A 27290-nucleotide genomic window follows, 5' to 3' on the forward strand; every position below is an offset into this window, starting at 1 on the left:
TTTAATCTTGAAAACTGTCCGGGGTCACTTGTAGGAGATGGGTGGCTATATAAATGATATAAACTAATAAATAAAATGTCAGGAAAATAGCAATTTTTTAAAAAAGCATCAGATACTCAACGTCCATACCACGTTAAGGGAAAATCAAAACAGGAATCCACAGGGTATGAACAAAGTGATGTATTTCCTAAAGTTCCATTGACATAACCCAGAAGCAAATTATATATTACATCATACACATACATGAGCGAAGCGTATATGAAATGCAACCTGGGTGTTCTCATTTCTTTTGAGCCTGTTGTGAATGCCGTAGGAGGCAAAAAGTGCTTTGCGTGACCATGGCTCAAGCGTTTCTCTCTTCAGGCAGTATATATGCCAATCCTAAATGCTGGAAAATCTCTTCCTCAGAGGCAGCAGGCAGGAAAATTTTCTGAATAACATGCAAAAACAAACAAACAAACAAACAAACAAACAAACAAACAAACAAACTGATGAATCAGCAAAAACCGTTTTCCTGCATCCTGCCCAGTGCTTGGCAGATTCCCCATAGTTAAGCACACGTGAGCACTCATACATGTATACTTGCACACACACAAGGACTTCATTCACACATTGTGCTAAACCATGGTTTGCTTAATTGTATTGCCTGGGGAACATGCTGCCATAACTCACGATCTACAAACTGAAATGGCTGGATTTGAAAGCACATCGAACCAAAACTGGACGCTGCTTTCTAAGTGATCTGGCAGCTTCAAAGGGCCCAGAACTTGCCTTATGACCTTGTGATTCCTCCCTGTTACACACAGATGACACAACCACAGATACTTACTTAACAGAGAGGAACCACAAGTTCAGAGTTTTCCAAAGGAGAATCAAATATCTGTATGGAAGACCGGAGGACTCAGAGAGGCAGATCATGATAAGAACCAGGACATCTACAGGTAGTACTCACTTAACAACCACAATTGGGACTGGAATTTCAGTTGCTAAGCAAAGCAGTCATTAAGCAAATCCAACCTGATTTTACAACCTTTTTTGCGGCAGTTGTTAAGCGAATCACTACGGCCTTTAAGTGGACCACGTGGTCATTACGCGAATCACTCAGTTCCCCATTTATTTTGCTTGCCAGAAGCTGGCTGGGAAGGTCGAAAATGGCAATCACATGACCATGGGACTCTGTGACAGTCATTAATGTGAACCAGTTGCCAAGTGCCCAAATTATGATCACATGACCATGGGGATGCTGCAACGGTTGTGTGAGGACTGGTCATAAGTCGTTTTTTCCAACACCATCGTAAGTCCAAACCATCACTAAACAAATGGTTCTTAAGTGAGGACTACCTGTAAGTGCAAGATTTTCTTGGCACTTTTGCACCAGTCTGTGTAGGCAGGTCTCACAAACAAGGATCAACACCAAGAACTAGCTGAAGCTCCTGTGTCTTCTAATGACACCATCTGCTCTGACCTTCTGCAGCAAAAAGTGTCTATCCAACTGTGCTAGATCCAAGATCCAAAGTCATTGGATCTCCTGAGATCCTCACTCCAGGGGCCTCTTACCTGCTCCAGGTGATAGAGGCCATGGTTGTTGAGGGACATCTTCTTCTCATGCTTAGAGAAACGCCGGAGGTCTCGTTCAAAATTCTGGGAAGCAGAGGGGAAGATAATTAAGGGGTTATTTAGGCAAGTTGTTTCCAAATGAAGCACCAGGAGGATTCTGTTTGGCAATAAACACAAAGTCTCCTCTGAATGCGAGATACATGTGGATGGAAGAGTTTGCCTGAAGCATCTCTGACAGATTATCTGCTCCATCCAAATTCTCTTTGAATTAATTTTGAAAGGCTGGGGTTGAGTCTGCCATTTCTCTGCATGAGGATGAGTGTTCCAAGCTGAATGGCAACTCTGCCTTGCAGGTATTCTGCTAGTGAGCAGGATTAAAGCCTCACGTGGGGGCTTCAAGTATCCACTAAGAAAGCTTTCAAAACTAACAAGATGCTAACCAGATAATGCTAGAATTAGAAAAACCATTTTTGCCTTCCTGTAACTGACATCCATCATTCCATGCACTCTGGAACAAACAAGTGAGAACAGGCCTTGAGGTTTTTTTTTTTTACAGTTATCTGTATTAAATTTCATTCTTTTATTTTCATCCCAGGTCACTCTGAATTTGGTTTCAATCTTCTGGAGTATCAAAAAATGAAAATGTCTAAGATTTCTTTTTCTTTTTCCTTCCGTAAGAGATTGTGCTGAAGCTGAGAAAAGAAGGGAAATATCTCAAAACACAAACAACCAAAGGGTGGGAGATTCTATTACAGGCTTATCAAAGAAAAGGACTCTTAATCCCTTGTGCAAGCATTCCAGGAAAAAGAGAGTCAAAAGTTTCAAAGAGATCCCCCTACCAGGAACTCACTAATAAAGGAGGCCCGGAGGGTTCCTATTTCAGTTCCCAAGATTCTGTACTCCAAGCTCTAATTCTTGGCATTAAAACTCATTCAAGAAAGTCTGTGTGAATCTTTCTTCCTTGATTGTGCTCTGCAGTGAAGGGGCTTGACCCTTTCTCTCAAGGGATGCAGAAGGACGGTGTAATGGTTGCCTATCCCAAATACTCAGACTCACAAGAGGTTGCTAAATGAAATCTGATTTATTAAGGAAATTAAGGCAGATACAGAGAAAGCTGAGAATGACCAAAAGCGCGCCAAATTCAAACTAAAAACCCTCGGCTACAAACGTAATCCCTCCCCCCTACTAGCCATAGCAACCACCCCCCTCCCAGGTGCCAGCAACCGTTTTCTGCACATCCTGGGAAAGCAACCTTGAACACATGAGATAACCCAAATACATTCCGACCCGGGGGCCAACGGATAAGAACTTCCCAAAGAGGAATCTTCCTCCCTTCTAAGATCAAACATGTATCTGGCTCATGACATGCGAAACGTTACGATGTACCAAGCACATTGAAACAGTGAACATGACAGACGGGAGCTTAAGATTAAAGCAAATGCTTTGCATGCAGGAGCTCCAAGCATCTCCAGGTAAACTCAAAAAACACCTGTTGGAAATGCTGGATGGATGGATGGAGTCTCCTCTGTCCCTTCCAAACCATTCTCTCCTCTTTCCATGGTTTCATCAGCATCTCCAGAATGCTTTCTCTAATTAACCTGCAATTTTGCTTCCGATTCAGTAGTCCTGTATCACTGCAGAAAATGCAGAGACCATTTTTCCCCACTAGATTTGCAAATAGGGCCGAAGAAAAGGCAGGGAGGTGCTTTGATGCATCACTCCCACGTTATATAATGTTCCATCTAATGAGTTTATGTTGGCCGCCTGCTCGGAGTTTTTCCAAAAGGTGTTAAAACTCTGATTTGGCCCTTCCAATTATCAGTAGTGATTCTAACATGGCTGGTTAGGGAATTCTGGGAGTTGAAGTCCAGGCATCTTAAAGTTGCCAAGAACACTGCACTAGATCCTAGAGCCTTCAGACTTTGCTATACTTCATGCAAACCCAGCCAGCTGGGAGTTGTAATCCAGCAACATCCAGAGGGCCACATTCCCCACCCCTCACCTTACTGAGATAAGGGGAAATTGCCAGCTTTCATATTCATGAGAGTACTGAGGACTCTTGGCCAGCAGCGGGTGCCCTACACAAATGGTGCAATCATTACCCCCAACCCCAAGGGCAGATCTAGCTTGAGGGGTTTTTTGGAAACCGGGAAAGATTTTCCTCCTATTTTCTAATTATGGTTACTTAACATTATTTATGGGACCTGTATTTTTTTCATTTCTATTTGTTTTAATCTCATTTCTTCCCCACCCCGCAAATTTGGAGTCCTACTTAATATGACATCCCAGATACCTCCATGTTTGCCTACACAGACAGAGGACGTGAAAAGCTCATTAGGAACCCTTCCACACCATGTTTTTCCCCAAGGTCACATTCAAATGAAAACCAAACCAAACATGGGACACCAGCCCACGTGGAACTCACCCTTGAGCCAGTCCAGCCAAGCAAAGCAAATGCATACTGGCTGTAGGGGGTCACCACCAAGTCCACCCGCACAGCTTTCCAGAGACTGGATGCTCCGGACACCGCTGAGCTGCCAAGCTTCTGAGCACCAGGACCACCTTGATTGCTCCCAGCAGGGTCACCAAGGTGGAAGATGGAGAGGCAGCGTTCAAAACGGTCCATCGTGCCTGCACTGGCACTAACCCGCAGCTCTTGATCTTCGAGGGAGAGGAAACTGTTTCGGTGGACACTGTGGTACAGCAAGAAGCCCTGCAAAGAGAGAGACCCACAGGACCTACTTATGGGTAATTCCACCCAGGGTTTATATGGTACCATCCATGCACAAAGACCAGCTAAGAAGGGTTTGGGTAGGATTAAGAATTGCCTGCTGTTCAGAAGCCCATCAGCAACCCATGATAAGTGACTCGAGAAGAGAAGCAACAGGCAGCCAACTCCAAGGGCCAGGTGGGGACAATCACCCAGCCAAAAGCTAGAATAAAGTAGAGGTTAATCTTCCCTTGAAGCTGTACAGGTACTCCTCAATTTACAGTGACAATTGGGACTGGAATTTCCATCATAAGTCATTGTGGTCATAAGTCAAGTCACCACGTAACCAGACCCAATTTTATGACCATTTTTACGGTGGCCATTAAACGAATAATTGGTTGTTAAGTGAATCCAGCTTCCCCAATGGGCATTTTTTGATGGAAAATGGCAAAAAGGTCACAAAACGCAATCACGTGATGCTGCAACCAGTTGTAAATGTGAGCCAGTTGCCAAGCACCAAAAATGCAACCACTGAGGGGTGGTGCGACATTTTGCAAGTGCTTTACAGGCCACACAGCACTCATTCCGAGGCCATCATAACTTCAGACCGTTGTTAAATGGACGGTCGTAAATCAAGGACTACCTGTACCCATTTACGCTATTCCCTTTCAGGACAAACACTCTGATACGAAGTGCAGAAAGGATACCAACTCAACAATAACCACCCATTTTGGCTCCCTTTAGCCGCTTGTTACAAGTATAACCAACCCCAGGCTCAGGCTATCGCTTGCAAGTTGGGAATTTTAATCTAGAGACTATCTTGCAAACCATGGCACTTTTGCCTGCATTCTGCCAACTGTTCCTCAAAAACTGGAGAGCCAGTTTGGACTAGCGGTTAAGGCACTAGGCTAGAAACCAGGAGACCTTGAATTTAATCCTGCCTTAGGCCTGCTGGGTGACCGTGGGCCAGTTGCTTGCTCTCAGCCCGACCTGCCTCACAGGGTTGTTGCTGTGGGGAAAACAGGAGGAGGAAGGAGTATTAGGCATGTTTCCCACCTGGAATTATTTATAAAAGTAATAAAGGCAGGATTTAAAAAATCTAAAAAAAAAAAAAATTCCCAAGAGTCCCAAAACGTTACTTTGCAATCTGGGCTCCTCACCTCTTCATTCAAAGGAAAGCAGGCTAGGACTGAACCAACACGATGCTCTGAACTTGTGCTGCCAGTGGAACTCAAGAGAATGGAGTTGTCAGAACAACACTTGGTAGTGGGTAACCCTTCCAAATGGTGAGGACTTAAGATTCACAGTTTAATTCTTTGTTTCTTTGAATCCTTCAATTTGGCAATTCCTGCACTGCAGATCTAAGGCTTCAATGCAACTTAAAAAAACAACAACTTACCTTTACTGCTTTCAGATCTGCCTCTTTTCCCAGATCCGCCCCTACCACCTTGCATTCAAGCCTTCACCTACCTGGCTATCCAGGACACTGATGACTTTGCACAAGAGTCCCACTTCTTGACCTTCAGAAGGGTGTGTGATGAGCAGGTCCACATCATGGCCACATGGCTTCCCTCTGTTGGGGGAGACATAGCAGCACATTTCTGGCTAGGTTCAAAGCTGAGTGGCTGGGGAATTCTGGGAGTTGAAGTCCACACATCTTAAACTTGCTAAGATTGAGAAACCCTGCACTACAGGTAAAGGTAAAGGTTTCCCTTGACGTAAAGTCCAGTCGTGTCCGACTCTAGGGGGCGGTGCTCATCTCCGTTTCAAAGCCTTGGAGCCGGCGTTGTCCATAGGACACTTCCGGGTCATGTGGCCAGTATGACTCACGGAACGCCGTTACCTTCCCGCCGTAGCGGTACCAATTAATCTACTCACATTTGCATGTTTTCGAACTGCTTGGTGTGCAGAAGCTGGGACGAGCAACGGGAGCTCACCCCGCCGCGCGGTTTCGAACCGCCGACCTTCCGATCGACAGCTCAGCGGTTTAACCCGCAGCGCCACCGCGTCCTCACTTAATGACCATTTGTTTAGTGATGGTTCAGATTTACGACGGTGCTGAAAAAAACATCTTACAACCGGTGCTCATGCTTACAACTGGCACAGCATCCCCACAGTCACATAATCACAATTTGGGCACTTGGCAACCGGTTCGCATTTATGACCGTCACAGCATCCTGTGGTCGTGTGATCGCCATTTACGACCGTCTTGGCCGGCTTCTGGCAAGCAAGATCAATGAGGAACTGCATGATTTGCTTAACAACTATGGTGATTTGCTTAATGACCACCACAAAATCAGGTCGGATGCACTTAATGACCACTTCGCTTAGCAACCGAAATTCCGGTCTCAATCGTGATTGTTAAGTGAAGACTACCTGTAGGCTGTCCAGAGTTCACTATCCAAATCAATTCACCTCCTAAATCCTCCAGTCAGCGTGACTGTTGCTCCAGGCAAGATCTGCTCAACTGTGTTGCGCACCACCTGGCTGATGGCCTCAGCTTGCCAGAGTTCCACGGGGGTATTGAGGTCCTCGTAATGAAGGAGCCCTGCGGAGAAGATCAGCCCAAGTCATCAAGAGGCAATCAGTGATCATCCGGAGCAAGCTATTCTATACCAAATGGACAGAAATGTAATTTAAGGACCAGGTTCAAATGCTGACATCTCCAGAAACACTTCTATAAAAAGCCTGTAGAATGGAACCTGACCTCCTCCAGATGTTTGTAAGTTGCCGGTCCTATAATTCCCAGCTGGCAAGGCTGTTGGCTGGGAGCTGTAATACCAACTCACCAGCATTTCCTTTCCTTCAAGCTGCAAGAGCAACTGGGCCCAGTCTTTTCTCAGGACAATAAATTATATAAAAGCTTTTAAGTTAAGTCTTTCAGAGCTGTTTATTACGAAGACCTACCAGTCATAATCAAGCAGTATTTTAGAAGTGGGCATTTGGCTGGCATGTCTGTGTGTGTGTGTGTGTGAGAGAGAGAGAGAGAGAGAATCTGCCTTGCCAAATTTGGTAGATTATTAAGGTATCAAATTTATTAGAACTATAATCAATAAATTTGATCAACTGGGGTTTTAAATTAGTTTTCTAATTGGTTTTTAAAATAACAAAAAGAAACACTATACAAAGATACATACAGTATAAAGAAAAAATAAATACGTAACAGGTGCTTTAAAAAGTGAGAAAAATATAACAGAAAAAGTAAAATAAAAATATGAAATATAATATATCCTTAGAACAATAGTTACAATTCTATATAGGGAAAAGCATGATGGTTATATAATTGTATTAGAAATACATATATATATATATATTTGCATTAGATAAATAAATAGAGAATAAAATATACTTTGATCAACTGGTTTGATGCTTATGTTATTTGGAAAAAAATATTGTTCTGTGAATCATAAACTTTTTATGCACTGTGATGTTTTAAACAGCCATATCAGATCAGAGACTTTCTAATACTTAGCTTAATTAACCTTTTTCCTCTCTCCTAATGTAAAGCAGTAGACTCAATCTACACATATTTATGGAAAATCAGAATGGAAAGGAAGCAATTTTATATCAACTACTAAAATCATAGAATTATACTTTTAAAGGCAGTTGTGCCTTTAAAAATGTGAATAGAAAGAAGTGAATAGTCTTATAGCTTAATGAAATACTGAATAACTTGCTACTCTTCCCCCCCCAAAAAAAACTTTGCAATCAGGATGTTCTCCATCCTGAATTGAATCAGAATCAAAATCAAAATCTTTCCAGGATAATTTTACCTATCAGTCCAAACTTCCAATCTCCTATTCCATTGCTTTAATAAGGGGCCACCAAAAGGGCCTTCAAATAAAATAAATAAAAATTGCTTCCTTTTTCCACAAATTACTCACCAGCTTGCTGTTCTTTGTTCAGTTTTATCTGATGCAGCTGCAAGTCAGCAAGGGTTCTGAGCCCTTCCTGGTACCACTGGCTGGCTCTCCTTACCCCAACACCAAAGATCTTTGTGAAAAGCTACAGAGCAAAACACATTCATTAAAGCATCACCATCATCCGGTCAAGCAAAAGGTCCATAATTCAACCATGTAACAGACCAGGAAGAAATTCATACTGGCTGGACATTTCCAAAAACAGAACAAAATTACTATTTGTTACTAGTATTTTCCCAGACTTCTCCAGTGCAGTTTCTTAATTAAAGTTAATTATTAGTTAAGTTAATTAAATTAATTAAGTTAATTAACCAAGTTAATTAAATTTAACTATTAATCAATCAATCAATTAATTAATGTTAATTATTAGACTAGAAGACAGGTTAAAATCCATTTTCAGCCCTAGATATTCACTGGCTAAAGTTGGGCCAACACACCTCACAGGGTTGTTGTGGAGCTAAATTTGGGAGAGTGAACACTATACCCAGCGCCTTTTCTTCCTGGAAAAAAGCTGGGATGTATCTCTAACAAATAAATACATATGTATGTTAAAACGTGTTAAAGAAAACAGTATGGGAAGTGTTGGAATTATCAGGGGTCAACTCAGCATTGTCTCATAAACATAAGGGGGTCTCCCTAGCAAACACATCTCTATTGTGCTTGTGGGATGTCACATGGGTCACCTGATTTCCACCTCCTCCTTCTTCTACGGCTTGGGGATTAACAATATCCATTACCCTTCTGGCACACATGCAAGCAGGAGCTGCTGCAGGAATGCAGTCCTCCGTCTACCATCTCACCTGCACACAGACTTTCTATTCTACATAGAAAGTGTCTACGAAGAACCAGTGATGATTAAATGCTTTGTGCTATGAATCTACCTGTATCCAGGTCTACTGAATAAAAGTAAGCTATCTCTATTTTACTTCATCTAACTACAGTGTGAAGACTGAATTTATTTCTGAACGTAATTAAGCTTAATGTGCAAGTTCCTTTTTTTGGTTCACACTTTTACTCTGCAAAATTGCTGTTTGCTGCTTGGAGTTCTTTTGTTAACCTTTAAAAACTCCATCAGGAAGAACATACAGATTAGGATGAATATACACAGCAGCACAGAACAGATGTAGACATACAAAAATGGGTACAAATTATTAAGCAGTCTTTGAGTGAAAACGTTACTGAAATGGGAAGGAACAAACTGAAGGAAGGAAAAATGAAAAGCTAGGTAAAATGCAATTATACAGATCGGCCCACCTCGAGAACAGAATGAAAGTTCTTCATTACGGTTTTTACCAGCTCCCTAGAACCGATTATCTTTCTTGGGTGGAACTAGAAAGTTTTAATCTCTCCAGGTCTGCTAGTGTGGCAGTCTTTGATTTAGCATCCGTAATGTGATAACTGTACACTGAAACTGTGGGTCTCAGCTCAGACAACCTAGTCTAATACCTGAAATAAATATCTAAAGGGGGCTCCATGAGCTAACTGTACCTAACTAAATAAATCATAGTTTGGTGCACCTTAAATGGCACCCAGAAATCTGTGGGTTACCTGGCATTTCATATTGGTCTAATCCATTTCATTCCTTCCTTCTGCTACATTATTTCAGTTAGTAAAAAGAGAGGTGGCCGGGAACAGTGTCAATGAAACTGACTAGATTACCTGTCTGACAGTGCCTGGTTCTGTCAATTCTATGCTGACCTAAAGCCCATTGATGAATATTTTCTTCATACACTAAAACAGTTTTAAAACATGCAATCTACAGAGTAGAGCAGGGTTTCTCAACCAGGCTTCCGTGGCACCCTCGGGTTCCGCAAGAAGTCACTAGGGGTTCCCTGGGAGATCGCAATTTATTTAAAAAGTTATTTCAAATTCAGGCAACTTCACATTAGTTTTATTCTTTATTTTAAGAACGCTGTTCACACATACATACAGGCCTATCCATGAAACAAATATCATAATTCTGTAACTCCTGGTCTACATTTGAGCCTGAACATGCAGGGGTTCCCTGAGGCCTGGAAAATATTTCAAGGGTTCCTCCAGAGTCAAAAGGTTGAGAAAGGCTGGAGTAGAGAAATGTGGACTGCTGATCAAAATGGGATTTTCTCCAGGCTTATCACACTCCCGAAACAGACAGGCAAATTCACTTTGATCTTGGTGGAACACTTGCAAAAAATGAAAACTATAAAAACAAACTTTGCTGTAACGGGAACCATCAGAGGGCAACAGGAAGACCCCGGCTACAGTCCCTTTGCCCCCTTCAACATTCTATTCCATTTTCCTTTGAGAAGGTAGTGCCCAACGCTTCCCAATCCAGGCCATGCAAGGTATTTTGGACTTATAAATTTCTATTTATATTATAACCCAGCTTCTCCAGGAACTCATGGCAGCATACGCTGCCCTCTCTACTTTTTCCTCCAATAACCCTAACAGGTAGGCTAGGCCAAGTGCAAGCAATTGGCCCAGTAACCCAGCAAGCTTCCAATGTGGAGGGTGACCTTGAATTTAGATCTCCCTTGTTCTTTAACCACTTGTTGTTTATTCGTTTAGTTGCTTCCGACTCTTCGTGACTTCATGGACCAGCCCACGCCAGAGCTTCCTGTCGGTCGTCAACACCCCCAGCTCCCCCAGGGACGATCCGTCACCTCTAGAATATCATCCATCCATCTAGTTGCTCGTTGGAGTTTCTAGCTGCTAACTGGCACTGTTGGTACTTCACTGTTTAAGAGTTCCACTGAGGAAAACAGGCTAGAGAGTCCAGCAAACATCCAGACTGTACCATCTGGCTCCAGCTGTTTCCTTCAAGAATTAATTAATTTCCAAGAACCTTCACTTTCCTGATTCTTTTCTTTTTTCAGTGCTAACACAGGTTGCTGTGGCTAGTTGGCCTGTACCCTATTCTGTGCTTTTCTAAACTTCTGAACAACTCTGAGTAACTTACAAGGGATTACATCCTTTCCTTCTTATCTTCATTTTGGGAGAACAGCAAGATTACAGGTTGTTGTTTATTCATTCAGTCGCTTCCGACTCTTCGTGACTTCATGGACCAGCCCACGCCAGAGCTTCCTGTCAGTTGTTGCCACCCCCAGCTCCCCCAGGGACGAGTCCGTCACCTCCAGAATATCATCCATCCACCTTGCCCTTGGTCGGCCCCTCTTCCTTTTGCCTTCCACTCTCCCTAGCATCAGCATCTTCTCCAGGGTTTCCTGTCTTCTCATTATGTGGCCAAAGTATTTCAGTTTGGCCTTTAATATCATTCCCTCAAGTGAGCAGTCTGGCTTTATTTCCTGGAGGATGGACTGGTTTGATCTTCTTGCAGTCCAAGGCACTCTCAGAATTTTCCTCCAACACCACAGTTCAAAAGCATCGATCTTCCTTCTCTCAGCCTTCCTCATGGTCCAGCTCTCGCAGCCATATGTTACTACGGGGAACACCATTGCTTTAACTATGCGGGCCTTTGTTGTCAGTGTGATGTCTCTGCTCTTAACTATTTTATCGAGATTTGTCATTGCTCTTCTTCCAAGGATTAAGCGTCTTCTGATTTCCTGACTGCAGTCAGCATCTGCAGTAATCTTCGCACCTAGAAATACAAAGTCTTTCACTGCTTCTACATTTTCTCCCTCTATTTGCCAGTTATCAATCAGGCTGGTTGCCATAATCTTGGTTTTTTTGAGGTTTAGCTGCAAGCCAGCTTTTGCACTTTCTTCTTTCACCTTCATCATAAGGCTCCTCAGTTCCTCTTCGCTTTCAGCCATCAAAGTGGTATCATCTGCATATCTGAGATTGTTAATGTTTCTTCCAGAGATTTTAACTCCAGCCTTGGATTCCTCAAGCCCAGCATGTAGCATGATGTGTTCTGCGTACAAGTTGAATAGGTAGGGTGAGAGGATACAGCCCTGCTGCACTTCTTTCCCAATCTTAAACCAGTCCATCGTTCCGTGGTCTGTTCTTACTGTTGCTACTTGGTCGTTATACAGATTCTTCAGAAGGCAGACAAGATGACTTGGTATCCCCATATCACTAAGAACTTGCCACAATTTGTTATGGTCCACACAGTCAAAGGCTTTAGAATAGTCAATAAAACAGAAATAGATGTTTTTCTGAAACTCCCTGGCTTTTTCCATTATCCAGTGGATATTGGCAATTTGGTCCCTAGTTCCTCTGCCTTTTCTAAACCCAGCTTGTACATCTGGCAATTCTTACTCCATGAATTGCTGAAGTCTACCTTGCAGGATCTTGAGCATTAGCTTACTGGCATGTGAAATGAGTGCCACTGTTCGATAGTTTGAACATTCTTTAGTGTTTCCCTTTTTTGGTATGGGGATATAAGTTGATTTTTTCCAATCTGATGGCCATTCTTGTGTTTTCCAAATTTGCTGGCATATAGCATGCATTACCTTGACAGCATCATCTTGCAAGATTTTGAACAGTTCAGCTGGGATGCTGTTGTCTCCTGCTGCCTTGTTATTAGCAATGCTTCTTAAGGCCCATTAAACCTCACTCTTCAGGATGTCTGGCTCTAGCTCACTGACCACACCATCAAAGCTATCCCCGATATTGTTATCCTTCCTATACAGGTCTTCTGTATATTCTTGCCACCTTTTCTTGATCTCTTCTTCTTCTGTTAGGTCCTTGCCATCTTTGTTTTTGATCATACCCATTTTGGCCTGGAATTTACCTCCAATGTTTCTAATTTTCTGGAAGAGGTCTCTTGTCCTTCCTGTCATGAGTGCCGTTGAGCTGAAGTCATCAGCACAATGGCACACATGACAATAGCAAGGAAATAGGAGAAGGGGCTCAAGATAAGTAGCCATCAACTCACAACGACTAACGGCCAACAAACAATAACTAAACGGATCACGGAGCACACCCAAGCCATCAGCGCCAATACAACGGAGATCGCCCAGCTGACGGCAATCACCGGATGAATAGAAAACCCGATGATGGGCGATCCCGGAACGCCAGAGGGGCCTCACAACCCCTCACCCACCGGCAGGGCAACGTATTGGACAAAGGGGGGTGACGTGACCGCGAGTGAGGGGGCGCTGACCGGTGCGGGGTATTTAAACCCCGCACCGGTGCGCTCCTGTCACTCTCAGCTTTTTTCTTCCGACGCTGTAACTGCGCTGTGAATAAACCAGAGCCTGATCCATCGAACCAGTGTCTGAGCCTTATTCAGAGGCAGGCAGCGCATGACATAAAGCTGAGAGTCATAAACTCAGCCTCGCCGAGCCCCACCGGACGACAACGAGCCGCGGGAGGAATAGACGGCGAGAAGACCAGCAAGATGAAGCCGGAGCGACGCGGGCAAGGAGGGCGAGCCGCACGGCAAGAGACAGAGGAGGACCGACCAAGGCCAGAGGCACCGCGGACTCCCGGAGCCATGGACGCCCACCCCACCCGACCCGAGCCTCAGCTCCAACCCCAAGGGGAGATGGCGACAGAGGCAACCCGACCGCGGGAGGGAGCAACATGCCTTCCGAAACCAGCGGAGGACCCCGCGCCCCACATCGCACCCCAGCAACGGGCGTGGAGCGACAGCCCAACGGCGGTCAACACGGAGGAGGACGATGGAGACACCCAGCAGACGGCGGAGGAAGCGGACCAGCGGTAGAGGGAGGATGAACCCCGCCGGCAACCCACCCCCGCCGACGCACCAACGGAACCGGCCCCAGCGGCGGCGCGGGCCGTGGACGAGGAGGCACGAGCTGAACTCGCGGCCATGCGGGCCCAACTGACGGAACTCCGGACCATGCTCCAGTCGCTTATGCCCCCCGCGCCACCCAACGACGTCCCCGCACAGGCCCACACCCCGAGCGAAGCACCGAACCCCCACGGGCCAGCGGAGGGTCAGCAGACGGCCCAGGCGGACGACACCACAGGCCGGGAAGCAAGAGGCAGGGCCGCGCAAAACGCCCGGGCCCCAAAGGACTTCCCCATCTTCTTCGATGGGAACCCCACGAAACTCTCGTTCTTCGTAACGAACGCCAGGGAGTTCATGGGGAGGCACGGACACTCCTACGACTCCGAAGCCGACAAGATCGCCGCCGTGGCGATCAAACTACAAGACAGGGCGGCGGACTGGTACGTCCAACTGTACGAGTCCAGCTCCCCCGCCCTCGCCACCTTCCCTGCCTTCATCAATGAGATGAAAAACTACTTCGAAGACCCCCTAGCCAAAGTAAGGGCGAAAAGCGCACTCCAAAGACTTAAACAGGGCACACGCACGGTCCCAGACTACGCCCTGGAGTTCAAAGCCCTCGCGGGGAAGGTCAGCGACTGGTCCGAGACCACCCTGCTGGAAATGTTCAAAAGGGGGCTCAATCGCGACGTTCTCCAATGGGCCCTCTACCGCGACGACCCAGAAACGCTACACGGGTGGATCCACCTCGCAGGGAAAGCCGAACGCGCGCACCGCACCTTCCTCATGACAACCACGGAAGACACAAACTATGCCGGCAAAAAGGTACCCGCACCACACGTGGGGATGGCCGGCCCCATATACCCAAAAAAGAAATTCAATCGGGAGCCCTGCGGGAAGTGTGGCAAACTAGGGCACAAGACGGTGGATTGCTTCGCCAACCGACCGCCGACCAGTGCGCCTAAACCCACCCCGAAAATTAGCCCCAAACCACCCAACCTGGGGCCGCCCCCTCACCGCCGAATGACCGTGGCCACAGCGACACCAGAGGAAGGCTGGGACGCCTACTGGGGGGAAGAGGATAACGTAGACCCCGACCAGCCGGCGGGAAAAGCTCCCCGCCTGCCCTGAAACACGTTGCGAGGCAGGCGGTGGGACAGCAGCGCGGACCACCTCGACGGAACGACGAAAGCCCCGTAATAATGGCGGCAATCAAACTCTCCGCCGGCAACGGAGCCACCACGGCCGCGGCACTAGTGGACTCGGGGTGCTCAAAAAACCTCATCCACCCCGACCTAGTCGCCAAACTCGACCTCCGCTGCTTCCCCCTCCCCACGCCGTTGGCATTCCACCAGCTGGACGGTTCAACAGCGGGAGGGAAACCAGCCACGCTGCAAACCGAGCCGGTCACCCTGCAAATGGGCACTCACACCGAACGCACATCGTTCGTCGTCACTCACATCGGATGGCCCATTGCAGTCCTGGGGATGCCATGGCTCGCGACAAACAACCCGCGCATCAACTGGGAGACCCACACCTTCACATTCGGCGACGGCGAGTATCGGGCACCAGTTCCAGCGGGCAGAACCAACCCCACTGTAGGACGAGCGGAGGCGACTACACAGGACAACGCCGCTACCACAGCAGACCTACCGGAACAATACGCCGACTTCTCCGAGGTCTTCGGAGAGGCGGAAGCTGACCAACTACCCCCTCACCGCAAGACGGATTGCCGGATCGACCTGCTGCCCGACGTCCCCTTACCTAGACCAAAGATCTACTCGATGACCCCGAAGGAGATGGCAACCCTCCGGGAGTTCATCGATAAAAACCTAGACAGGGGATTCATAGAGCCAGCATGCTCACCGGTCGGAGCCCCCGTCTTATTCCGGGAGAAGAAAGACGGCACCCTACGGCTCTGCACCGACTACCGGGGCCTAAACGCGGCTTCCCTGTCCAACAAATACCCCTTACCCCTGGTGAAGGACATGCTCGCCCACCTGTCCACGGGCAAAGTCTTTTCCAAATTGGACCTTCGCGAGGCGTACTATCGCATCCGAATCAGGGAGGGGGACGAATGGAAGACTGCGTTCAACTGCCCCCTAGGCGCCTTCCAGTACAAAGTGCTGCCCTTCGGACTCGCGGGGGCCCCTGGGGTGTTCATGCAGCTCATCAATGAGGTACTGCATGAACATCTGTTCAAAGGGGTCCTGGTCTACATCGACGACGTCCTTATTTACACAAAAACGCACGAGGAACATGTGACCCTAGTCAGGCAAGTCCTCGACAAGCTCAGAGGGGCGCAGCTCTATGCCAAGCCTACAAAGTGCGAGTTTCACAAAGCGCGCCTAGACTACCTGGGGTACCGAATCTCCGGGGACGGCATAGAAATGGACCCCGCAAAAGTCGAGGCGGTGCTAAACTGGGAGCGCCCCCGCAACAGATGCCAACTCCAGAGCTTCCTCGGATTCGCGAATTTTTACAGGTCATTCGCCCGGGGGTTCGCAGAGATAGCCCTCCCCCTAACGGACCTCCTCAAAACCAAAGGGGTGGGGGACACCCGACGCGCCAAGAACCCGGGCACAGTGTTGAATTGGACTCCCGCGTGCCAGACTGCATTCAACAAGCTGAAAGCGCTGTTCACCACGGAGCCAATCCTCGCGCACCCGGACCCAGAACGGCCGTTCGTGGTCCAAGCCGACGCCTCAGACTTCTCCCTGGGGGCCATCCTGCTCCAAAAGGACCCCACGGGACTCCTGAAACCATGCGCCTACCTGTCAAGGAAGTTTTCCGAGACAGAAAGGCGATGGCACGTCTGGGAGAAAGACGCCTTCACGGTAAAATCGGCGCTAGAGACATGGCGACACCTACTCGAGGGAGCCACCCAACCATTCGAGGTCTGGACCGACCACCGGAACCTCGAGGCCCTACGAACGCCCAGACGCCTTAGCCCAAAACAGGTCCGATGGGCCCAATTCTTCAGCCGCTTTAATTTCCAGCTGAAGTTCATGCCGGGCAAAAAGAACTTCCTGGCCGACGCCCTCTCCCGACTGCCCCAAGACGAAGAGCCCGCCCCAGACACCATTGGGACGGTCCTATCCGCCTCGCAACTGGGGATGGCCGTGACCACCCGAAGCGGCGCTCGGAGGCAGCTCAACTCTACGGCGCAGCCGACGGCGGGACAACCTGCGACCAGAAGAAGCCAACCGCAACTACCAGGGGGAATGCGCACGGACCTCGCCGCCGCCCTCAAAACCGACCCCTGGTTCCTGGCAAACCCCGACAAGGTAACGATGGCACAGGACCTGGCATGGGGGGAAGGCAGAATCTATGTCCCGGACTCGCAACGCCAGGCGATCTTGCATAGGTCACACGACGCCAAACAAGCGGGACACTTTGGGTTCCTCAAGACCCTACACCTAACACGGCGTCAATTCTGGTGGCCCGCACTCAGGCGAGACGTAAAAGCATACGTAGCGTCCTGCCCAACGTGCGCTAGGGCCAAACGGGCACCAGGCAAACCCGCGGGGCTATTACAACGGGTGGCAGAACCCTCCCACCCATGGGAGGAAATCTCTATGGATTTTATAGTGGACCTCCCACCCAGCCAGAAGAAAACGGCCATTTGGGTGGTGAAGGACTACTTCTCAAAGCAGGCCCACTTCATCCCCTGCACGTCGGTCCCATCCACACAACAGCTAGCCAAGCTCTTCCTCATCCACGTGTACAGGCTACACGGATGTCCCGCACGTGTGGTGACCGACAGGGGCACACAGTTCACCTCCAAATTCTGGCGGGCCTTCCTAAAGCTGACGGGGACCCAACAGGCCCTATCTACGGCCTGGCACCCCCAGACGGACGGAGCCACAGAGGTTCTTAATGCCACCTTAGAGCAATTCATACGCTCATACACCAACTACCACCAAGACGACTGGGTCGAACTGCTCCCGTTCGCAGAAGTCGCATACAATAACGCCGTCCACACGAGCACGGGGAAAACCCCGTTCGAAGTAGTCTCTGGGCGCGACTTCGTACCCATACCGGAGCTACCGCAACCCCCGGGGCCCCAAGTGGACGCTAGTGACTGGGGACGGAAGATAGCGGAATCGTGGCCAATAATCACGGCAGCGCTGAAGGAAGCACAGGCGGCCTACAAAGAGCAGGCCGACAAGCACCGGCGCCAGCAACCGACGTTCCAGGCAGGGGATATGGCCTACCTATCCACCAAGTTCCTAAAGTCACCCCAACCCTCGAAAAAACTGGGGCCTAAGTACATCGGGCCGTTCCGAGTCACCCAAATAGTGAACCCGGTAGCAATACGCTTGGACCTGCCACACAACCTACGGAGACTCCACCCGGTGTTCCACACCAGCCTCCTGAAACCGGCAACCACCTCTCGATGGCACCCAAGCACGCCACAGCCCTCACCAGTGATGATCGACGGGCAACACCACTTCGAGATAAGGGACATACTCGACTCCCGCAAGCAACGAGGAACTCTACACTATCTGGTCAGGTGGAAACACTTCCCCCACTCGGAATGGGTGGCGGCGCACAACGTTAACGCGCCTGACCTGACCAGAGCATTTCACCGGGCATACCCCGACAAGCCACAACCAAGGTCAGCAAGCTGTCCCCTGCAAACCCCCCCCCGCAGGCCCCCCCCGCCTCCCGTGCCCCAAGGGAAAGGGCCCCCCCAAGCCCGCGACTTGGGTGGACCTCCCCCCCCGGGACTCACTCCCCCTGCCCCGGGCCCACGAGGCGGTGACAAGCGTTCGCCAGCACCCTCCCCCCGCCCTCCGGCCGCGGGGGAGTGGCAAGCAAGTCAACAGGGCAACCTGGGGGGCAACGCCCAGGAGCTATAACAAAGGCGACGCACTTTAAATAAAAAAAAGAAGGGTCCTACCTGGAGCTGATAAGCACTCGACCAGCCACACCTCTCTCCTCGCCGAACTGAGCCAAACAAACAGGGTGTGGCCGGAGCATGCGCACGCCAGGACGTGACCCGGGCATGCGCACTATGGACACACCCTGGGAAGGCACGTGGTAGAGGGAGGAGCAAAGGGAGGGGCGACAACTACTCCGGCGGGAATTTCGGGAAAAAAAAAAAAAAAAGTGCCGTTTGACAGCTCCACCGAAAAAAAAAAAAAAAACAACAACCAGAAAACCGGGGGGGAGCACTATTCGGACAGGGGGCAGTATGTCATGAGTGCCGTTGAGCTGAAGTCATCAGCGCAATGGCACACATGACAATAGCAAGGAAATAGGAGAAGGGGCTCAAGATAAGTAGCCATCAACTCACAACGACTAACGGCCAACAAACAATAACTAAACGGATCACGGAGCACACCCAAGCCATCAGCGCCAATACAACGGAGATCGCCCAGCTGACGGCAATCACCGGATGAATAGAAAACCCGATGATGGGCGATCCCGGAACGCCAGAGGGGCCTCACAACCCCTCACCCACCGGCAGGGCAACGTATTGGACAAAGGGGGGTGACGTGACCGCGAGTGAGGGGGCGCTGACCGGCGCGGGGTATTTAAACCCCGCACCGGCGCGCTCCTGTCACTCTCAGCTTTTTTCTTCCGACGCTGTAACTGCGCTGTGAATAAACCAGAGCCTGATCCATCGAACCAGTGTCTGAGCCTTATTCAGAGGCAGGCAGCGCATGACACTTCCTATTCTATTGTCTTTTTCCACTTCCGCGCATTGCTTGTTTAAAAATAATTCCTTATCTCTTCTGGCTAACCTCTGGAATTTTGCATTTAATTGGGCATATCTCCCCCTATCACTGTTGCCTTTTGCTTTCCTTCTTTCTTGGGCTACTTCTAGTGTCTCAGCAGACAGCCATTTTGCCTTCTTGGTTTTCTCTTTCTTTGGGATGTATTTTGTTGCCGCCTCCTGAACAATGCTGCCAACTTCTGTCCAGAGTTCTTCCGGGACCCTATCTACTAAGTCCAGTCCCTTAAATCTATTCTTCACCTCCACTGCATATTCCTTAGGAATATTAGTGAGCTCATATCTAGCTGATCTGTGGGTCTTCCCTAATCTCTTTAGTCTGATCCTAAATTGTGCAAGAAGAAGTTCGTGATCTGAACTACAGTCAGCTCCAGGTTTTGTTTTTACCGACTGTACAGATGTCTGCCACCTTTGGCTGCAAAGGATGTAGTCAATCTGATTTCGGTGTTGTCCATCTGGGGAAGTCCACGTATAAAGCCGTCTCTTAGGTTGTTGGAAGAGAGTGTTTGTTCTGCAGAGTGAGTTGTCTTGGCAAAATTCTATCAGCCTATGTCCTGCTTCGTTTTGTTCTCCCAGGCCATGCTTACCTGTAATTCCAGGTGTCATTTGACTGCCCACCTTAGCATTCCAGTCTCCCGTGATGAAAATAACATCTCTTTTAGGCGTGTTGTCCAGTAGGTGCTGCAGATCCTCATAGAACTGCTCTACTTCAGCTTCTTCAGCATCTGTGGTTGGGGCGTATATTTGGATCACTGTGATGTTAGATGGCTTGCCCTGAATTCGAATTGAGATCATTCTATAGTTTTTTGGATTGTATCCAAGCACTGCTTTATCCACTTTACTATTAATTATGAAGGCTACTCCATTTCTTCTGTGGTCCTCTTGTCCACAGTAGTAGATCTGGTGGTCATTTGATGTGAAGTGGCCCATTCCAGTCCATTTCAGTTCACTGACGCCCAAAATGTCTATCTTTAATCTTGATATCTCACCAATAACCACATCCAATTTGCCCTGGCTCATAGATCTTACATTCCAGGTTCCAATGGTGTGTTGATCCTTAGAACATCGGATTCGCCGTTCACCACCAGCACCGTCGGCCACTAGCCGTCCTTTCGGCTTTGAGCTAGCTGCGTCATCACGTCTGGGGCTAGTTGAACTCATCCTCTGTTCCTCCCCAGTAGCATTTTGACCATCTTCCGACCTGGGGGTCTCATCTTCCAATGGTATACCGACATATCTCTGGTTGTACTGATCCATTTAGTTTTCACGGCAAGAATACTGGGGTGGGTTGCCATTACCTTCCCCAGGGATCGCATTTAGTCTGACCTCTCTGTCATGACCTTCCCGCCTTGGGTGGCCCTTCATGGCATCATTGAGGTGCTCAAGCTCCAGCACCACTAGTTTTTAATTATTTTAACCACTAGATTTCCATTATTATTTACTGTGCTGTCTGGGGTTTATGGAAGTTGAAGATTTTAATTGGGATTTGCATGGCCACCCATCTCATCACTGCAACTCTGGGTGGCTAACAACAAATAGAACACAGTTAAAAAACATCAAAACTCATAAAAAGCCAATCAACAATAACTTGAAACCACAACTCCACAGCAAGAAGATTATAGCAGCGTGCTAAATCCAAAGGGAAGTTCTTAAAAATCCTTAAATAATTTTCACAAAAATAAAATTCAGGGCCAGGGCCCTCTAAGGTTTTCCACAATAAATTTGGATGCCTCAACCTGTTAAATTAGGCAGATTGGTGAACATTTGATCACATGCCTCTTACTTTGCATGCTTTTTTCTGGGTTTTGCTAGATGTAGAAGTTCCATGAAGTATATAAGGTATAAAATATTCAGTGGAAATCGTTTTTCACTCGGTGGCTGAAATTTCAATACATACCTTGACCCTGGTACACTGTGGACTAGAAACTTACATTAGCATTCCAAAATTTAAGAAGTTAACATTCTCACGAAACCGGCTGCGCACCCAGGATTTATGCCATACTCTCTTACAACAGTGATGCATGAAAAGCCACACCCCAAATTCCATGCCACGTTCCCCAACATCCAGCAGTAGCCATTGGCCAGACAGAGCCACTGCACCTTCATCGTCCTGTATCTCTCAGATTGTCTGACTTTGTCCAGCTCTGCAGACGTGCCATCTTCCAGCACTTCCTGTTTGGAAGACACAAGCGAGAAACAGGTTTCCAAAGGAAGAACTGTGTTTCACCTTAGAATCCATTTTTGAGAAGTTGTCAGTCTCACCGTACCGGATGAATGAGGTGGTATCCCCAGAAAAGTGTTTAGTTTTTTAAAAAACATATATTCACAGTATCGGATGAGGATGCAAAGCAAAGAGGAGAGAATTTATCTATTTATCGATCCATGAAACTCTGGGCGGCAAACAAAACGAAAACAGAGGATTTCGTTCAAACCAAGTAAAGCTGCATCAAGGCTCAGTAAAAACACGGAACCACCAGACACCACTAAACCACCATGCCAGAATCCCCATGCTAGCATCCAGACCCCAGTACTTGGGGGAAGAGCCAAGTCTTCATGGCTCTGTGAAAGGCCAATAGAAGAGGGGCTGTCCGAATTCCAGGGGGGAGGCTGCTCTGTAGGGCAGCACCGGAACAGAGAAGGCATGCTTCTGGGGGCTGGCCCGGCATGCTCACTAGCACGCTCACTCTGCCAGGTCTGGTGGGGCAGGCAGTAACCATGTAGAGAGTCACTCCCTCAAGTGACTTAGCCCCGTGCCATATAGGGCTTTAAAGATGACAACCACCATCTTGAATTGCACCCGGAAGCCTACTGGAAGCCAATGCAATTCATACAGCAACAGGGTTAAGTGGGCATACCATGAGGGGCCCAAAACTACATGCGTGCCTCCATTCTGGACCAGCTGAAACTTGTGAATGTTCTTCAAGGGCATCCATATCCATATCTAGCACGTTGCAATAGTCCAGTCGGGAGGTGGTTAAGGTGTGCGTGACCATGAGCTTTGCCTCCCAACTTAGGAACAGATGCATTTGGCGCACAACTTGTATTTATGCGGAAGCTCTCCTGGCCGCGGCTGCCACCTACGCCTCAAGCTGCAGCCGCAAGTCCAGGAGAACCTCCAGGTTGCACACCAACTTTGTGTCACAATCCAGGATCAGCTCTGAGTGGGGGACTGTAACCCATTCAGAGTTAACCATAAAAAGTCACTAGATCTGCGGGGGGTGTCCCCAACCCCCCCACCAGTCCTGTCGGGGTTGAGCCCATTTGCTGGGGAGGCAAGGCGGCTTAGAAGTTGAGAGGCAAAGGCACAAAAACCATCAGGATGTCCATCGAGAAGAACGTTATTTCCAAAAGGTGTCCCTCACGTACCTCTGCAGGAAAATCACCCAGAGTTTTGTATGGCTTCAAAGGCAGTAAACCCCTTTACTGCTCAAGATTTATGGCCCTGAGAAAAGAGCGTGCTTAAACAGTCAGCGGGTGTTGAAGGAGAAACATTTTAAAAGATGGGTGAAACGCAAAGCGAGAATGCTGTTACGCATGGGGAGAGTTGGAACGCAAAACGAATAGGAGGGCTATGATGCCAGACTGGGGGAAGACGACGTGGGGGTTACAGGACCTGGATAATTCTCCGTGAGTGCTCTCCAATGCAGGGCACGGTGTGGAGCTGCTGAACTCTGTTGACCCTCCAGGGCAGGGACTTGAGCACCGAAGCAGCTCTGGAAAAGGCCAGGCTGCGCACTTCACTGCCACAGAACTTGGCCTCTTCTGCCATGGTTTCTAGCGCATCCTAGCAAAAGGCAGGCAGTAACATTAATACCTGGAGGGACCTGGTCAAAACCAAGTCCAAACCCTCAAAACAGGGCTCAGACACTCAGACCTCCCAACGATCCAGCTACTCCCTGCAGCTGAAGCCCCCCCAGTTAAAAGCTAAAAAAGATGATACCTGAAAACAAAATAAGGCATCCCCTTAAAAAAGACTGAGGTGGAAGTACGAACAAAACAAAGCACAAGAAAAGAACAAGCATATTAAGTCCAAGGCCTCTTTTGAGCTTAACCTGGCCTGGAATATGTGAACATATAGGTAGTCCTCATTTAACGATTATTAATTTAGTGACGGTTTGGACTTACAACGGCGGTGAAAAAAACGACTTGCGACCAGTCCTCACACTTACGACTGTCGCAGTCGTGTGATCACAATTGGGTGCTTGGCAGTCAGTTTGCATTTATGACCGTCGCAGCGTCACGTGATCACCATTTTCAACCTTCCCAGCCAGCTTCTGGCAAGCAAAATCAATGGGGAACTGCATGATTCACTTAATGCCTGCCACAAAAAAGGTCATAAAATCGGGTCAGATTCACTTAATGGCCACCTCACTTAGCAACCAAAATTCTGGTCCCAGTTGTGGTCGTTAAGCGAGGACTACCTGTATCTCTCCTATTTGAACGTACCTTACCTGTAAAAAGCTAGTTCAGTCCTCCAGTTGCGTAGTAGTGAGGACTCACCAGGTGTTCCATCAGAGGTGGAATGCGCAAGGATTCAGGAGTGGGGGGCACCGCAATACCTTGACCCCAGCCAAGTCTCTATCACCAACATGGTTCACCATGTTGGCATCACTGTGGTTAGGAATGGGGATCCTGTGGCTCGGTCCACACCAGTGTTTGCCAACCTCAGCAACTTGCTGAGCTGGGGAATTCTGGGGGTTGAAGTCCACACCTCTTCAAGTTGCTGAGGTTGACAAACACTAAGCAAGTCACACTAAGCGAGTCACATTACCGTGAGTGTGGAGTTGAGGTGCAGCAGGGGGGTCCGTCTCTGGCAGATGTAGGGAGGCACCTGGCCTTTTTCTTCTAGCGGCTCTGCAGGGGCGGTCACCTGAGCCAAAGGAAGCAGATACGACGCGTTCAGAATTTCCAAGTCCTCCTTCAACGAAGGCAGTAATAAGAGTATTATAAACCTCAATCTTTTGTCTCAGTTCACATTCTAGCAAAGTCTCAGAAACTGTGACAAAGAAATGGGGAGGGGGACCTCAGAGACACAACGGCCTGGTTTAAACACCACTCTACCCCACAAGTTGTGTTGACTAAGCCACAGTCTGTTAGTTCACCCAATACACTAAGTCATACTTTATTTACTAACCACAATGGCGGGTGCACACAGGAGACAGAGTCAAATGAAACAAATCTTTAGCAAGGACCTCTCTTCCACCTTTCAGGGTGCTTACTCAACCACATGAGTGACACAAACCCATGAATAATTCGCGAGCAGTGCCACTAATCGGGAGAATGGCAGGACGGCCAATTGCCTGCCCAAGAGAGTTCTTAGTTCATTTGTTTTAGTTTATTCCCATCACAGAAGCAGCAATCAGCAGCAAAGGAGAACATTCATCCTTTGCTTTTGAGAAGGTACAGGTGATGAATTCTAATCAAAAAAAGTCAACCGGTCTATCTTTATTGAGGATGTTAACCAGCACAAGTAAAATCAAACACATTAAAAAAAAAACATGTTGTGGCACATAACACAGCATCCCTTTGAGGGAGCTGGAATATGACATGACTATGAAAGTTCCGGCACTGATTTGCCATTATATCATTAAAAACTAGCTGTTTATCCCTTCTAATAAGGTTTAGCACTCTGTGGATCTCTTAAAGAATGCCCCCCACAATAATAAAAAGCAGGAAACTTGACCTTGCCCATTTCCAACCTCATTCCGTTACCATCTCCATACTCTGTAATTCTTGGATGCCAAAAATAATACTGCATTTACCCAAAAAGACAGGGCAGATTTTTGCCTTCCAATAATTCATCTTTAAAAAAAAGGGGGGGTGTCTTAGAATTCTGGGAGTTGAAGTCCACCCATCTTAAAGTCGCTGAGGTTGAGAAACACTACAGAAGAAGGACAAATGAGCTTTTCTCGCTATCTCATATCTTCTTTTGTTGGGTGGAAGGGATTTTGTCTTGAATTCAGGGATGTCTCCCTTTCGGATAAGGCATGCCCCAGCCCTGGAGGTCTCAGGTTGGGCAAAGCTAGATAAAAAAGACGCATTGGTGAAAAGCTACAGTCTTGCTCTCAAAGGTAGGTTCCAAGTGCCACCTGCAGGGATGCTTTCGTACCCTCAGACGGTGCCTGGGTTCAATCTTGACGGGCCGTCCAGTGCCCATGCTTTCAGTGAACCAGCTGAGGTCTAGCAGAGCTGGGCCATCTCCTACAGCTTGGGTGGGTGGCCTCCCGTTCTTCTTCAGCCACTCAACCACCTCATCTCCAGAATTGCCTTCTGACACAACGTGGGTCACTTTCTCACTAGGAAAAGCAGAAAGATTTGAGGAGTTGAGCAACGCAGCTTAAGGTTTGGATGAGGTTAGCTCCAAGCACTCCCTTTGCTTCAAGATGGGGGAAGCCAGGAGCTCAAGGATGGCTTGGCAGATCGTGCTAGCCGGCTACTGTTCTGCAGCTGTTAAGGGTGCAAAAAACTCACCAGACAACTACCATCAAGCATGGCATTTAAATCTGATATAACCAAGAGGGATACACCTTCAGAAGACCTGGACTAGATACAGACTTTTGGACCTCAACAGAAGGACCCATTTAGCTGTTAAACGAATGCATTAATTTTGGTCTTCTTCAACCAAGAGACGTCCACCCACATACCCCCGCAGTATTAATAGCATATCTTGCAGTGTTCCCAATCAGCAGGGCCAAAAGGATCCAGGCTGGCGAAGTCCAAATCAATTTACACATGCGGTCGTGCCAGTCAGAATCTTGCAAGTTCTTAAGAGGTTAGAAGATAAATTCATGGAGGGTGTGCAAGCAGCATGTTTTCATCTGAATAGCCAAACAGAAACCCGTGCTCTGAAGCAGCCCATCTCTGAATACCAGATAAATACTTCTAATGGCCCCTTCTGGAGGCTGTCTGGAAACATCTGACCGACCTCTGTTGAAAGCAGAAAGCCACACCAAGTGGATCTTGTGAACCCTACCTCCTTTTTGAACCTTACCTGAACCAAACCTTTTTTGGGGCCTCAGATTTTGAGGCCCCAAATTTCAGCACAAGCAAGCATTTGAACTGCTGCTCAGTTTACAAGTCTTCCAAGATCAGCTGGCAGAAGCCCCACAAATCTCCATGTCAAAGGGACGGGGATTCCTCTTTATTTACATTTTTCATTTATTTACATTTTTCCTGGCCCTTCAGCATATTCCCATTGGAACACCTACCTGCAGGGATCATCGACACAAAAGCCTCTGCTGCAAGCCAAGGAGGTGAGGAACATTTTGCGGCTGGTGCCCATCCTCTTCTCAACAAGACCAAGAACCACTTCGGGGAAACGCACCTGGTACTCTGAGTTAGCTGGCCGAGCAGGCTCAGCCCGATGAGGACGTCGTTTTTTCACCTGCAGTTGGGCCATGATCAGCCTGCTGATGGGGCCTGCCCTGCCCTTTCCAATGGAGCCCAGCTGCTGAAAGAAAGAAAGAAAGAAAGAAAGAAAGAAAGAAAGAAAGAAAGAAAGAAAGAAAGACAGACAGACAGACATGGTTTGCTGTACTTCTGAAATGAAGAATTGGGAAGAGTTTTCAACTCTTTAACCTCATAATTAGGCCAACATAAATCCTTTAGATGAGAGCCAGTTTGGTGTAGTGGTTAAGGCAGTGTAGCTCAACCCCGGCAACTCTAGAGATGTATGGACTTCACCTCCCAGAATTCTCCCAGAAGTCCACACATCTCAAAGTT

General features: G+C 48.0%; 1 protein-coding gene across 2 annotated transcripts; it reads right to left on the reverse strand.

The window, feature by feature from the left end:
• Window positions 1–27013, reverse strand: POLM (DNA polymerase mu). 2 transcript variants are annotated; one of them, XM_063311099.1, is made up of 11 exons: window positions 26777–27013; window positions 25678–25864; window positions 24340–24438; window positions 23182–23352; window positions 21669–21740; window positions 8152–8272; window positions 6683–6815; window positions 5738–5840; window positions 3983–4270; window positions 1558–1641; window positions 1–430 (listed from the first exon to the last, which is right to left on the reverse strand). In XM_063311099.1, the coding sequence occupies exons 1-11, from the start codon at window positions 26965–26967 to the stop codon at window positions 344–346; spliced, it is 1536 nt and encodes a 511-aa protein (XP_063167169.1). In that variant the 5' UTR covers window positions 26968–27013; the 3' UTR covers window positions 1–343. The 2 variants fall into 2 exon arrangements, 1 of the variants encoding a protein (XP_063167169.1); XR_010068471.1 differs by lacking the exon at window positions 1–430 and having other exon boundaries at window positions 5738–5902.
• Between the last annotated feature and the right edge of the window lie 277 nt (window positions 27014–27290).

This window comes from Candoia aspera, chromosome 9, assembly GCF_035149785.1.
Source record: "Candoia aspera isolate rCanAsp1 chromosome 9, rCanAsp1.hap2, whole genome shotgun sequence".
In the NCBI taxonomy this organism is placed as follows: Eukaryota; Metazoa; Chordata; class Lepidosauria; order Squamata; family Boidae; genus Candoia; species Candoia aspera.